Genomic DNA, 15,728 nt, shown 5'->3' on the forward strand with positions numbered 1-15,728 from the left:
GCACGTGCGGCTACTGCGCACACAATTCACAAACACAGAAAATAATTTTTTTTTTGGTTTGGACTGGAGTGTACTTTGGGGGTTACAGCACCCTTTAACGGTCAAGCCAGCCGGCCCTTTACTTATGACACAGGCGCACGCTTGCCACTACTTTGTTGATGCACGTGCGGCTACTGCGCTCACAATTCACAAACACAGAAAATATATATTTTTTTGGTTTGGAGTGTACTTTGGGGGTTACAGCACCCTTTAACGGTCAAGCCAGCCGGCCCTTTACTTATGACACAGGCGCACGCTTGGCACTACTTTGTTGATGCACGTGCGGCTACTGCGCACACAATTCACAAACACACAAAAAATATTATTTTTTTAGCACTTGGGGGGAGCACCCCTGATGGACAGAGCACCCCCTGGACAACACTACAGCACCCCTTTAGGACTGGGACACTGCACAGGACTTTGGAGTGGACACAGCCCCTATGGAGAACTGACTGCACAACACAGTCCAGCCAGCCCCTATGGACTTTGAAGTAGTGGACACAGCCCCTATTAACAACAGCAGCACAGCACAACACAGCCAGCCCCTATGGACTTTGAAGTAGTGGACACAGCCCCTATGGACTTTGAAGTAGTGGACAACAGCAGCACAGCACAACACTACTCTGCACTACACTACACAGCCCAGCCAGCCCTAACTCCCACCCTCCCTCTTCACTGTCCACAGCCGAGTGAGAAAATGGCGCCGACGCGGGTACCTTATATAGGATCCAAAACCCGCGAGACCCGGAAGGCGGGATGATGACGTTTTGCCTTGATTTCAGATCCGAGTCAGGCGGGAAAAGTCGAGCCTGACTCGGATCTGACTCGGATCGGGGGGGTTCGGATTTCAGAAATCCAAACCCGCTCACCCCTAATATATATATATATATATATATATATATATATTAGGGGTGAGCGGGTTCGGATTTCTGAAATCCGAACCCCCCCGAGCCCCCCCGATCCGAGTCCGATATATATATATATATACACTGTAATACACAGTTTAAAGGTAAAAATTACAAGTACAAGTTACATGTACATTTATGAGTGGATGATCTAAATGAGATGGTATCAGTTTTTATCACTGCCAGTGACAGTCTAAAGTCATCTCTTACCTCCTTCTCCTCCCCTGTTGCTGAAGTGCTGAGTGCTGCCCCTGAGATAGGGGAGGGGCAGGGCCGAGCTGTTTGCTGCACTCGGAGCCATGAGGAGGCTCCACAATGTGGCCGGGAATACACAGTAGCTTCCCCTCGCCATTTACCTCCTCATAGAGAAGCTTCTGCACATGCGCAGAAGCTGCTGCTGAAACCCGAACGGGGAATGCTGCTGATTGGAGCTGAGCTCCGATCACATGGCAGCCGGCCCCGCAGCAAAGTCTATCATATCAGCACGACAGCAAGCCAGAAAAGGGAGGATGGACCCAGGCCCAATCCGCCACTGGCTGCGCTATACTCTGCTGATTAAAGTGACTGTGGGCCTGATTCAGAGCTGCTCGTAAGCGGACGCTCGTTCGCTCCAAGCGATGTTTGCCCAACTGCGTATGCGTACGGATCGTTATACGCATGCGCGAACCAGTCAGTGCGGCCGAAATTCATGTGCTCGCAAAATAGCAAATGCCTGATAATTTGAGTGACAGAAAGAGGCGTATGTGGGTGGTAACAGGGGAAGGTGCTTGAAAACGGGGAGTGGAGATCCGATCGCAGGCGTGCTTAAAGGTCAAAACGGGCGTTTTATGGGTGTGCATAATTAAAACAGCAGCGTCATTGAGCACGTCACTGGGTTATAGCCAGAACTGCTCGCAAAATTGTGGTAGCAAATACCAACCACAAGAATAGCGAGCAGCTCATACCCTGGTCGATGTACTCGATTAATCTAATAAATAGCGGACATGACGTAGGATGCGAGCGGCCAGGGGGCGTAGTTTCCCAAAAAACTACTGCAGATTGTAGACATCGGCCGGCTACGTGTGAATGCATCATTGCAAACCAACCTGAATCGCATTGAGCACACAGTCCAACCGCATAGCGATTGACATGAAGTGACCGTTTGAGGGTGGAGAAGGGGGTTGGTGGAAGGAACGCAGGCGCGTCCGTGCATTTGAACGCCGTTACAGGGGCGTGCAAAATTAAGCCCCTGCGATTCAATACGCTGGCAGAGGTCTAAAAGGTGACAGGAAGTTTAGCAGTTTGTGAGGTAGGGTCAGGTCAACTACATCTGTGCAAATGGTTCTGATGTTACTCGATGTTACCGATGTTTTCGCTGACTTGCAGATAGGAAGTGGGCGGCTTTATACAGTGATGGGCGTCTTGGTATAGTGCTGTGGTTGCCGTGCAATTGCATTCATTAACATATTTTCTAGGGATGTGCGCAGGCCCACGTGTTTTGGTTTTAGTTTTGGATCTGTATCTACTTCAAGGTTTTGGATCTGGATTTGGTTTTGCAAAACCACCCTCAAGGGCTTTGGTTTTGGATCTGGATTTAAAAAAAAAAAAAGTAGATTCAAATTTTTAAAAACAGCTAAAATCATGTATTTTATGCAATCCAAAACCCGAATTTCGGATTTAAAATCCGAATTCCGAAACTGCAAAAAGATCAGAACCGCGACTCAGATTTACTCGGATTCATGAAATTCGGGTGGATTCGGACTTCTGGAGAACTGAACCGCACAAGCTGAATCAGGCCCAAAGTACCAACCAATCAGCTCCTAACAGCCAAGATTTAGTACATAGACCCCCAAGTCTAAACCCGTAAGTTATAGCGCTATCTATCTCCTTAATTGTTTTCCCTCTTTGTAGGCAGCCACAAGAGATTGTTAATAAATACCCCCGATGAATAGTCTCCATAATGTATGTGCGTAAAAAGTAAAGCCAGCGGAATGCTTAGCTCCACAGGTTGCTGGATTACCTCTTGAGGTCCTGATCCCATAATACAGACCTTTACCAGTTTACAGGCCCATACCTTTACCAGGCTGTAAATAAACTCGAGAAGCTCCTAAGCGAAGGATACAAAAACACCGCTGCTCAACAGACACGATCCAAACATTGAAAAACGTAGTAAAACATATGGAAGTGTGCGTCAGGTGTAGTATTAGAAATGACTATTTTACTGAAGAACTATTAGGTGCCTTGAACATGAACAGACTTTCAAAGGAGCAGTTGGAAAAATTACAATAATGGATTTGAATCATTGTTGAGGTGTAAAAACAGTTCAGCCTTGAGAATGAAGCTGCACAAAAGTGCTCGAGAGATTTTTACTATCAATTTGGTTGTTTAGATCTAATTGGCAGCAACCCGCAGTATGTATGGGTACAAAGAGTCAGTCGATCCCAAGCAGATGTCGGTCAAATAGGCCACTAATTGAGGTGGAATGATACGCTGATCTGACTGTGTACAGGGTCACCATCCAGCTACATTAACGGCCTACTTTAATTTCCATACTTGTCCTTTGGGACATGCGAATGGAAGATATGAAAACATGTGTGGCCTTATGAAGCAATCTGCATTATTAATTGGAGGCAGACAGCCCAGTTTTTACAGGACTGAGACGTGTAGTTGTGTCACCACAGCCAGAGTTGGACTGGCCCACAGGGGTACGGGGGAAATCTTCGGTGGACCCCACTGTCTGTGGGCCCACCTCTATGTGTCAGGTTTTAGACCTCAAATTATAGGTTGTTACTTTATTAGACAGTCACCTGGTAGAGAAGGACCACTGCTCAACATAGGGGCTTGGTGACCATCTATAGAAACTAAACCAAGATTTGCCTAATGGTTAGCCAAGCGTCTGTGGTGGCTGGCCACACCCCCTCTGGTGAATGACCACACTTCTTTAGCATGGGCCCTTATCACTGATTCCCCTGGTGGGCCCCTCATTGCCCAGTCCAACACTGACCACAACACATCCCCGCCCAACGCCCAGGCAGGCAAGTGAGAACTATCTGCTATCTCCGAAGTCTGGGAGGTCACCTCAGTGTTCGGGAATATCCTGGCCATTCCAGGGGCTTAGGCAGTTATGAGTTATGGTGCCTCCAGCATAGACACTGACAGACACGTACGTCCTTATATTCTGCCCTCTGAGACTTATCTCTAAACTTGGATACTTACCAATCTGTTTGCAGCGAATGCTATGAGGTTTGTAGAATTTGACTGCATACAGATCACATGCTCCCCAGCTGAGTGCGAAGTGAATACAAATTTCCCGTTAGGCCCATACAGCTTTGATATCAATACCTGTAAATATATCAATGACAACACAAGTTATACAAGACTGGGAGGGTGGGCCACCTTAGCCCCAATTTTGTCTATGTGGATCAGCGAAGCTGGGCCCTGCCACTACTCTTGCCTATACTAATTTTTTTTTTTTATATACTTTATCTTTATTCAACAAATCATTACATTACAATACTTTAAAACATTGCATTAAATCAATAAATTGACATATCTTCGCTTCCCTGAATTGAGTACAATTAACATATAATATTTCAGTAACACACTATAAGCAACATATGTCTTGTTTCTTCTGACACGATTTTGCTTGCGTTTTTTGATTACTCTCTTTGATTATCTCTTTTACCTTTCAAGTTATTTATATAAGACTAATTAGGCATTATAAACATACCCAGTACATCTACAAAAGGCTATGTTTATCCATCAGACTGTACTATAGATATTGGATCTTCCTGCATACATATTTGGGTTTCAAATCATTGTGTTGCGTAAAAACATTTTAGGGATTTTTATTTTGATGTCTGTAGATAAAATGGCTATAAAACTCTTACAAGTTTCAAAAAGTTGTTTCACTCTTTTTTTTCTTTTTGGAGTGAGGCTTCCACCCACTCCATTCGGAAAATGTAGAACAGTTTTACCCTAGAAAGAGTCATCGTTGGAGCAGTATCTTGTGTCCACATTTGAAGCACACTTTTACGTGCTGCAGCTGAAACCGCTAATATTAGATTTTTCTGGCCCTTTTGAGTATGAGCACCTTCTGGTATTATACCGAATATAGCCCAATCTGGAGTTAGTGGAAAAGGGCTCACAAATACCTTACTGTGAACTGCCATACTTCAAACCAGAATTTTTGAATTATTGGACAGTGCCAAACAGGGCCGTAGCTAGGGTAGTGCGGCCGGTGCCATCGTACAGGGCACCACAGGTCAGGGGGCGCTGTTTGGGCCTGTCGAATTTCTGTTTATTATCATTCTTGCTTGTAGCTTCCTCTTATTTCATCCCCAGCATCTCCTGGCCTCCCCTATCTCTTCCCTGGCCCTTCCCCATGAAGCCATGGCCCTTTTTGGGTGCATTATGTCCCTTTGAAAAATGAGGGGGGCGCCAATGCTCTTTCTGGCACAGGGCACCAAAAAGTGTAGTTACGGCTTTGGTGCCAAAGACAGTGGTATAAATTGGGCACATAGGCTTTACACTTTTGGCATCTATTATCATCCGATAGACCTATAAGATGACTCTTTTTAGGAGATACATATGATTTATTATATAAATTATAGACCATTTATGTATAGTGTTATAGAAGCACTGGTAAAGTGGCCAATGGCAGGTACATTTGTCCTAGGTTTTTGGCCTATGTGTTCTAAAAAACCCCAGGAGAAGTCTGTTTTGTAAGCAGACCAGAGTGTCGGCTTTTGGAAAAGCCGGTTTGGGTCCTGGGGGTGTGGATGTGAGGAGAGGGAGGGCTCCATCCACAGGCCACTCCAGGTTTTGGGCCTTTCAGCCTGGTAACAGGCTCATTAGGGCTTGCAGCTGGAAATGGCTAATATAAGTATGGTTTGTTTGTGGCTGAGTGTCTCACACCTGGGAGAGCAGGCAGACTAGCCTGTTCAGAGACACTTGTTGATAATCCTTGTAAGTACTGTTTACGTGTTTTGTTGATGGTGAGGGCAATAGGCCCTACCATTATTATAGAGAGGGAATCTGCTGTGTAGCTAGGCTAGGACCAGCCAGGCTAGGACCTATGTTTATGTTTTGTTTATGTTTATATTCATTTGGCACAATAAAGACTGGCGCTGACCAGTTTGTATGAGAACCCCACACTTGTATCCTGTTTCTACGGCTGCTGTGTGTGTAAAGTGGGAGTCCACTTACCCCAGGAGAGGGACCCCTATCCCGACTGTGTCACAATAGGTTATTGCTGGAATAATACGCAAGGAATCAGTCAGAGACTTTAACAGTACGTCTATTGTTAAATGAGGGAAGTGTCCACCCATTTAGTTATTCCCATATTAGTTTTGCTATAGTCTAATGTGGTTTATGTAGTAAGTTGTAATGAATTGATGTAGCTTTTGTAGTTGGGTTCTGTTGTTGTAATAATTTATCCAACAAATTAAATGTCTTCCTGTTTTAACCTACAAGATATAGAGACTGCATAATGTTGAGCCTGTAGAAATGCAAAGTTATGTGATATAAGATTCCCATATTTTAATTTAGCTTGTGCATATGTTAATGGTTTTTCAGAAGTCATGTCCATAAGATGGCCAACATTTCGGATTCCCCCTGATTGACAGATGATAAAACGACACATTGATTTGCTACACCTCTCTGAAAATCAGGGTGTCGTAATTGTGGCAAGAATCAAGACTTTAAATTTTTAAGTATTAACCATAATTTCCTTGTAGACATTACTATAGGGTTATTTCGGTTAACCGGGTCTACTTTCGTGTCTTTTTGATGTAGAAGAGCTATAAGATGTATGTCTCTCAAAAAAACCTTGTTCCAACGTAGTATCCGTGTATATGTGCGAGTTATGAATCCAGTCTCTAAGATGGCGTAGTAGTGCAGCCTGATTATACTGCATCACATTGGGGAAGTTAATACCCCCTATACTCATTATTATACATTATTTAACGTTGCTTCTCTGTTGCAGAATATTGTGCTTCTCTGAATCATTTGTAAAGGGAATGTGTATGCCAGGCATAGTTTTATGTTATCCCTCTGTGCAGGCTTGGAGCAAACATACTGTACATCATCATAGCCGAATCCAAGGGTCACTTATTTTTTCTTGTCCTCCTCTACATCATTGCAGCATTTTATGCTCCCTCCTTCTTCACTCTATCGTGTTCCAAGATTCAGCGCTCTCATGGTCACCTCCCACCTGCCAAACGATCCTTATCTGTCTTAACACCTAGCATCACCTCCCTCTCTATTGCCCCCTCCAAACTGGTGCCCCTCTTAGTTGTGTCCTTGGCCCCCTTCTGCTCTCCCTTCTCTTGGTGAGTCTATCAGCCCCTTTGGCCTCTAATGCCACCTGTCGGCCAATAATACCCAAATATACTGCTCTTATGGTGATCTCTTCTCTTTGGTTCTCTTCTCCATCACCTGCTGACTGTCGGTCATCTTCTCCTGGATGTCACAACACTTGCTGTACTCAATAGTTCTAAAATGGAAGTCAATGTCTTGCTCTCAGCCAACATCTCCTCAATTACAATATCGCCCTCATCTCTGTTCCCGAAGTCCACTGTCTGGCCGGGTATATTTACTAAAGAGCCGGTTTTTAGAAGTGGAGATGTTGCCCATATTATTATTATTATCCTTTATTTATATGGCGCCACAAGGGTTCCGCAGCGCCTTACAAAGTACAGAAACAAATGAGCACACAAGATAACAGTTATTAACAGTACAGACAATGCAGGACAAGTACATGATTTATAAACAATGCTGCATAACACCTAAATAAGCAGCCGGGTGTCAGTAACCAAGTTTTAGGTGCCATTGTAAATGAAGGTAAAAGTAAGGCAAGAAGAAGCACGTGAGGGAAGAGGGCCCTGCTCGCGAGAGCTTACATTCTAAAGGGGAGGGTCAGACAAACAGGGGTGACACAGATGGGCTAGATAGTGAGGGTTACTAAAGTTTATCCTGCGGTTCCCACCATTGAGTACAATGGAGGGAGCCATTCATTGGCTGAGAGGTGGGGCCTGACCTCTCTCAGCCAATGAACGCACAGACACGAAGCTTCAAAGGATGAAGCCGCGTCTGTGCGTTTCATTCGGGAAGGAGTAATCCGTCTGGTTAGACTGATTACTCCTTAATGCGAGGGTCGGGTTATCGTTTTTTTATTTTAACCCCTGGATGCCTACTGGAGAAGGGGACCAATGGAGGTAAGATAGGTGAGTATTGTGTGAGTGTGTGTGTGTGTGTATGTATGTATGTATGTATTAAAGTTATACTTTGTAAGGTGTGTGTGTTTCTTGGGACATTTCTTTACAGGTGAACTACAAGTCCCAGTGGGCCCTTAATGCCCCGCATGCTGGTACTTGTGGTTTTTCAAGTACCAGCATGCAAGGGAGGCTTGCTGGAACATGTAGTTCTACTGGAAAGACAATGTTTAGTGATATCTATTTTTACACCACACTGTCACAATCAACCCGCCACCAACCGCCATGGGGTGACGGGGATAGCCCCGGGCTATCAGCCCAGGCTAGGGAGACCCCTTTTTATGAAGGGGTCACCAACTCCCCAGGGATCCCTGGCCTGGGCTGACTAACGGTCAGGGCTGATGCTGCGGCTGGGGGCCCGGTGATAGGGCTCCCCTGGCTGTGGCATCAGTCCCCCATTAGAAAGGGTCCAGGGCTGGTTCTGGATCTTACAGGGGGACCCTACACAAATTTTTCCCTGTAAATCCAGAACCAGCTCTGCTTCCCATAGCACTGTGCTGGTTGTACTGAGTACAGGGAGACCCTACGTCATTTTTTCCCTGTACTTAGTCAACCAGAACAAGGTTGGCAAAGTCCGGGGCTGGTTGTGTTTTGGGATGTGACCTCACGTTTTTTTTTTCTTAATTTAACTCTTTAGATGCTTTTTACAGTGAGATACATGCAGTCATCTCACTGATGTCTGCATGTATCTGTGTGAATCCGACCTGCTCATGCTCAAATCAAAAGCATGAAGCAGGTCTATTGTATTGGGGATTTGAAGAGTGATTTGAAGCACGATTTTGAGGATGATTTCAAATCGAATGATAGTAAATAAAGGTTTTGTGTGTTAGGCTATGTAAAAGTACCAATGTTTTTCCGATGGTCAAATTGAGGGCGATTTGAGTCCAAAGACGATTTGAAGTCCGATTTTACATGCGATTTGGCCTTTAGTAAATACTCAAAACCAAAATCTAATCCAAATCGAATGAAAATCGCACATCAAATCACTTAAAATAAAGTAAATTTACCCCATAGTGTAGATGAGGCAGTTGGGGGGGAGGGAAAAGTCAGTAGTATTAATGAGTGTGAGATTCAGGAGCAGTACAGTTCACATGTCAAAATCAGATAAAAGGAAGAACAGTGCTGGAAAATGTAAAGGCACAACTACAAAGTATATTACAAACAAAAAAGTAGTTTAGAGCTGTTAAAGTTGCAAGACTTTAGAATTAGTATAAAGTATGATTATAATATAAAAAAAAGGCTATAGGTGTGAAACAATGGCAGATACTACAGTGGTACAAAGATAAATTGACAGTGGTACTGGAATGAATTAAACAGTGTAGAGAAGAAACACAAACATACAAGAATTAAATGTTCAGTAAGCGGGTAGTTGCTTGCAATGCTGAAGCAGGGTGTTGGCAAAAAATGTGTCCAGGTTATAATGAAAGCTGGTGGCTGAGTAGCATGGTTTCCAGAAGCTCAGAAGATCCTTTGCATTTTTTTCCAAGTTATAGAGAGTTCTTTTAAAATGTCGTTCTCCTGTCTTCCTCCTGCTTAACTCCTGACTAACTATTTAAGTTATGCTGTACATGTAGTCCCACTTAGAAAAAAACCCACTTTGAAATAAAAACCTAAGCAGCCTTGTACAAGACTGCAGCCTTGTAACCTACTGGTTGCCCATAGCAACCAATCAGTTCTAGCTATTATCTTATAGAAGGTGTTAGATAAAGGATACGTAGAATCTGAATGGTTGCTATGGGCAATATCTCCACTTCTAAAAACATGCACTTTCGTAAATATACCCGGCCAAATATCCTTTTTTCTCCTTTATTACAGCATATTGTGACACCTACAGTATAGTATCTAATCTAATCTACATCATCTTAGTAGACTGCTGTAACTAGCGGCATTGTCTGACCCCGGTATGATACCTGTATTCTTATCTCTATAACTTAATTCTGTGCTGCAAGATCAATATTTCTTTCATTAGACAAATTTAGAAAGTAAAAATCAGCAAAAATGGAGGGTGTAGAAAAAGTTTCATCACATCACCATACAGTACCTGCCAGGAGTGCTAATGTTCTTTGCCAAATAGCATGGCCGACTAGGGGATCTCACCGGAAACTGCCGGTCACACGACCTGAATTCTATCCATACTTGATAAATGGCAATCCAGTTACAATTGAGTACTATTGCAGTGTGATTGGATATGGTGAATAATGTCATTAAAGTTGAATTGAACAACCAATACTGCCATCTTGAAATTAAATGACTAGATGGTAGTGAAAATAGGATAGCAGCGATACAGTAAACCAATGTTCTCTGCATAGTTAAAGATAATGGGCCTCATTCAGAGTCGTTCTCAAGCGGCTCGATGTTTATGGTCTGCGCATGTGCCGCGTTCGGCGTGCGTACGCGTGAGCCTCCGGTGAGCGACTGAAGTTCAGTCGCTCCGGGGCTCGCTACAAGACGGGGTGGCTGTGGATGGTGAGTGACAGCTCGCCCCGTTTTGTAGGCAGGTAGGGGGGTGGTTGGGCAAATGCAGGTAAGCATGAAATATATGTGATACTAGAGTATGGGCAGGTCTGCAACTAGGGGGGCCTAAGGTGTCGGACTTGACGGGGCGCCAAGAAGGGGAGATGGGGCCAAGTTGCTGCTCTTGTGGTGTGGGTGTGGAGCTGCATGGCAGGACCTGCAGGCAGCCGCCTGCAGCCCAGCCTTGAAAGACACAGCGCCGTTGTCAGTGCCGGTCTTGAGCCAATCAGAGCTTGCGGACTGGCAGCCAATCAGCAGCGGCTGCTTGTCCGTGAGCTCTGATTGGTTCGCAACCAGCGCCTCATTAGAAAGCCAGCATCGCTGACAGTTCCTCGGCACGTGGCAGCCCCGTCCCGCGCCGGCCCGAGCTTACCCACCAAGCAGCCCCGGCAAGAGAAGGGAGCTAGCTTGATGGGAGATATAATTTTATTGTGAAAGTCCATTTTTAATAGTTCTTATTGCGCTACCCAATATGGTGTGTTACATCTGTTAGTTCAGGGGGGGCTGCTGTCACCTAGGGTCATTACTGTGGCATAATGTATAGGGGGCCTTACTGTGGCTTAATGTGTTGTAAGGGGCATTACTGTGGCATAATGTTTTATAAGGGGCATTAATGAGTGGCATAATGTTTTGTAAGGGACATTACTGTGTCAGGAAACTGCACACCATTTTCATTCTCTTTGTTGTTGTTGTTTTTTTTGGGGGGGGGGTTGTACAAAAATATGGTCTTGGCCCAGGTGACAAAAATCCTAATTTCGGCCCTGGTATGGAGACAGCGGGCCATTCCGCCAGAGGAACGTAAGCAGGAGATATCTGTGATACTAGTGTATGGGGACAGCGGGCCATTCCACCAGAGGAAGGTAAGTAGGAGATATCTGTGATACTAGTGTATGGGGACTGCGGGCCATTCCGCCAGAGGAAGGTAAGCAGGAGATATCTGTGATACTAGTGTATGGGGACAGCGGGCCATTCCGCCAGAGGAAGGTAAGTAGGAGATATCTGTGATACTAGTGTATGGGGACAGCGGGCCATTCTGCCAGAGGAAGGTAAGCAGGAAATAGCTATGATACTAGTGTATAGGGACAGCGGGCCATTCCGCCAGAGGAAGGTAAGCAGGGAATATCTGTGATAGTAGTGTATGGGGACAGTGGGCCATTCCGCGAGAGGAAGGTAAGTAGGAGATATCTGTGATACTAGTGTATGGGGACAGTAGGCCATTCCACCAGAGGAAGGTAAGTAGTAGATATCTGTGATACTAGTGTGTGGGAACAGCGGGCCATTCCGCCAGAGAAAGGTAAGCAGGAGATATATGTGATACTAGTGTATGGGGACAGCGGGCCATTCCGCGAGAGGAAGGTAAGTAGGAGATATCTGTGATACTAGTGTATGGGGACAGCGGGCCATTCCGCAAGAGGAAGGTAAGTAGGAGATATCTGTGATACTAGTGTATGGGGACACCGGGCCATACCGCCAGCTACAGCAGGCCGTTCGTACATGGCCCAGGCTATTGGCGCTGCTATCTTGTAGATAGCAGCGCCGATAATGACAGGGGCGCATAGCGCACCTGTCATTTGCCGCCCAGACCCCCGATCATACCTCGGGGAGAAGCGGTATCAGCGCACGTAACGTGCGCTGATACCGTTTCTGGGCTTCATACATCTCCCCCACTTTACTGTAGTGGAATAATTCCATATTGTGTATGTTAGGCCAGGACGTCACCCGAGTTGCTCTGTAACAGTGTAAGCACAGTACACAGTATGTGGCAGTATTAATAATGTATATTATATATTTATACCTCTTGATTGGGATCTTTGACAGTCACAAACATTCCTAGGCCAGGAGCGGATGGTAGGTAATCGTGCTGACGCATGTCCCATTTTTGTATTTTATATCGACCTTAACAGATAGAAACAACATTTCGTTCATGCTTAGGTACAAATAACATGCACTGTAAACAACGCTGAAAGGGGGACACTAATAAAATATATTCAGACAGCGCTAAGTATCCGTATGTATATAACAACAGCGTGCTAGTTACAGCTGTGATAATTAGATCGTATATCCACTTTCCAATAGCGTAACATAGAAAATAATTATTACTTTTATTTAATTTAATTATTTATTGGGTTTGAAAACGGAAAGGAAAAAGCGCATTACTGCATTGTCTGTCTGTCGTTATATATGAATCTAGCTCTGCAATGGGTTACGATACGCTTGCCGCATTCATTTCAATGCTAAATCTTTTATCACATCCTTGGGATCATGTAAAACACAGAATGGAGAACACAATGTATGTATCATTGCTTCACATTATTCCTGTGACAAATTAAATGATTTTTGCACGGAACGGAGATAAATGATGTGTCATACTGACATTTATTTAAATATATGAGAGATCTGCAGCTTGTAATGTAATAGTATCACACATGAACATAATAATAGGCAGTGCTCAGGGAACTATCCCATTCTTCTCCTGGCCTAATAATGTATTTATTTGCAGATATAAGGGGGTATATAAATTATTGCTACCCAACCAGCTGAAACGCCATGGTGCTCGGTGGGCAAGCTAAGACACGGAATCAGGGATGACCAATTAGAGGTCCGGTATGGGTCTACTGGATCAATACGAGATCAACATATTATTTGCATTTCATAAACAAAACAAAAAAATGGTGAAAATAATATTAATCCTTTGCTGGTAGCGATATTATTTTCACTTTTTTTTTCGTCAAGTGGGAGCTTTAAGCAGGGATGTCAATAAGCTCTGTTTATACCCATATAATACGAATGTACTGTATGAATAATCGTCAGTATATAACACCTGCACAAACACACATCTGATGTCATCACTTATAACTATGGAGTTCTGATGTCATCACTTGTGTTCATTTGGAATAACTAAAAATTACTGCTGAAATAATTTTTATTATTATTATTATTATTATAATTTATTTATATGGCGCCACAATTGTTCCGCAGCGCCTTACATAGTACATAAACAAATAGGTTGACCAGTGACTTACAGTACAATACAATAAAATACAGGACATGGATAATATATATTGCTACATTAGCGACCATAACACCCAGATAAGCAACAGAGCGTAAGCACCAAGTGTTAGGTGCCCTAGTGGGGAGTAAGAAGTAGATGAAAGTAGAGAACGGAGAAGCACAAGAGGGTAGAGGGCCCTGCTCGTTAGAAATTAGGAGTTACTGTGGCCTTGTATAGAGGCACTCGGCCTACAGCCTCATCAAATTATATTATGATATAACTCCTCTGTGACTTTGAATATTTGTATAACTTAGAGTAGGGAGTGAACCATCCTATATATATTATTGTCAGAACTAGAGTATCATAGGCCTCATGTAGGCAGATCACACAATGGGATAAAATGCACACTTATTAATTTGCTCAGCTACATACACATTTAAATGATACGGGTTCTGCGGCTAACTGCAACCTACCTGGTTTTGATCAGCCAGAGAATCTGAATACTGTCATTGTTATTATAAAAGAGATAAATAAGATTAAATAGGATTACCGGTTACACACACACGCACACATGATGATAATGCTGCAGTAATATAGTTGAAAAAAACTTAATAGAGAGTCTTACATTACATGAGAAACTACATTTTGGAAACCCACCTCCGGCGACGAAAAAATAAAAATATATTTTTTTTTAATGTAGACAGTCACATGCACATAAAAACTGCACATAAAAACTGCACATATGGGGAGATGTACTAAGCTCTGGAAAGTGATAAATTGGAGAGTGATAAACTACCAGCCACTCAGCTCCTAACTGTCATGTTACAAGCTGTGTTTGAAAGTTGACAGGAGCTGATTGGTTGGTAGTTTATCACTTTCCAGAGCTTAGTACATCTGCCCATATAGTATATAGGCCTGTCCGGATATTTGAGAAAAGTGACATATAAGAAAATCTACATACGTGTTATGATCATACCTGTGACTAGCATGTCAGATGGGAGGTCCTCTATGACACATTTCTCCTCTTTCTCGGCTGAGTGGTAGTACATTGCGTGTCCTAGTGAGCAGAGACAGAAAGCCACCATTACCCGTGTTACCTGTCCTGCCATGTCTGGAGAGAGAGAGAGGAAAGCATGCACGCTGTGCTGGCAGTCAGCCTGGCTCACTGGTAACACCGAGATATTGCTTCCCATGGGAAAGTGCATCTGGTTCTTCTGTGCTTGTTAATAATCTACCGAAAGGTTAAAAGATGGGCAGCAAGGATAGGTTCTGTGCATGTCAATGGTCATATCCAGTTACACTAGAAATATTTATAATAAGAACATTAAATTGGATTAATTTTGCTGATATTGATGGAAATTAAATGACTTGATAACCTCAAAGACCGCCATGCATCATACTTACCTACTTTTGAAAAAGCATTTCAGGGAGATTTTGAAAACAACACCTATGAGCGCGGCGGTAAGTGGGCGTGTACTGGTACATCTGAGAGGCGTGTCCTAAACCTGACTTACATCCAAATATAAACGAGCCAAAAAGCAGTTAGTAAGATCTATTTTTTGCTGAAAACACACTGATATATTATAAAAAAAACTGTGACCAATACAGGGAAATTATACTAATGATCCCATTTGAATGTAACTATCTGTTTATTTTTATATGTAACATATTCATAATGGAGGTAAGGTAGAATCAGGGAGATTGCTATGCTCTTCAGGGAGACAGGGAGATTGCTACTGTTTCAGGGAGTCTCCCTGACAATCAGGGACAGTTGGCAAGTATGCCATGCATTACTTCCAGGGTCACATACCAGACCGGTGGAGCTGGGTCGATTCTGCACGAGTTTGGCCAATGTTTTAACTTTGCTCATGCGTCCCGATGGTTGCCGCATGGAGGCGCAGAAGCATTTTAGACACAGGGACTGTGGATTTTAGTTGGTGTTCATGGAAGGTAACAGGAAGGTGGCTAGCTATACGCAGGCATGTTGCGGGACTGCCGCTGACAGCAGCTGCATCTAAAGACGCA

At 43.8% G+C, this 15,728-nt stretch overlaps 1 protein-coding gene across 1 annotated transcript in view; it reads right to left on the bottom strand.

The window, feature by feature from the left end:
* The window catches only part of LOC148480540 (transmembrane emp24 domain-containing protein 11-like), a 38,122-nt gene extending 23,334 nt beyond the window's left edge, over positions 1-14,788 (bottom strand). Inside the window, exons 1-3 of the mRNA XM_088454252.1 lie at positions 14,680-14,788; positions 12,507-12,607; positions 4,140-4,265 (exon numbers count right to left, since the gene is read on the bottom strand). Of these exons, the coding sequence (XP_088310378.1) occupies positions 4,140-4,265; positions 12,507-12,607; positions 14,680-14,788 (336 nt within the window). The remainder of the gene's footprint in view (positions 1-4,139; positions 4,266-12,506; positions 12,608-14,679) is intronic.
* Positions 14,789-15,728: the final 940 nt, after the last annotated feature.

This window comes from Taudactylus pleione, unplaced genomic scaffold, assembly GCF_031769625.1.
Source record: "Taudactylus pleione unplaced genomic scaffold, aTauple2 ptg000611l, whole genome shotgun sequence".
Lineage (NCBI taxonomy): Eukaryota > Metazoa > Chordata > Amphibia > Anura > Myobatrachidae > Taudactylus > Taudactylus pleione.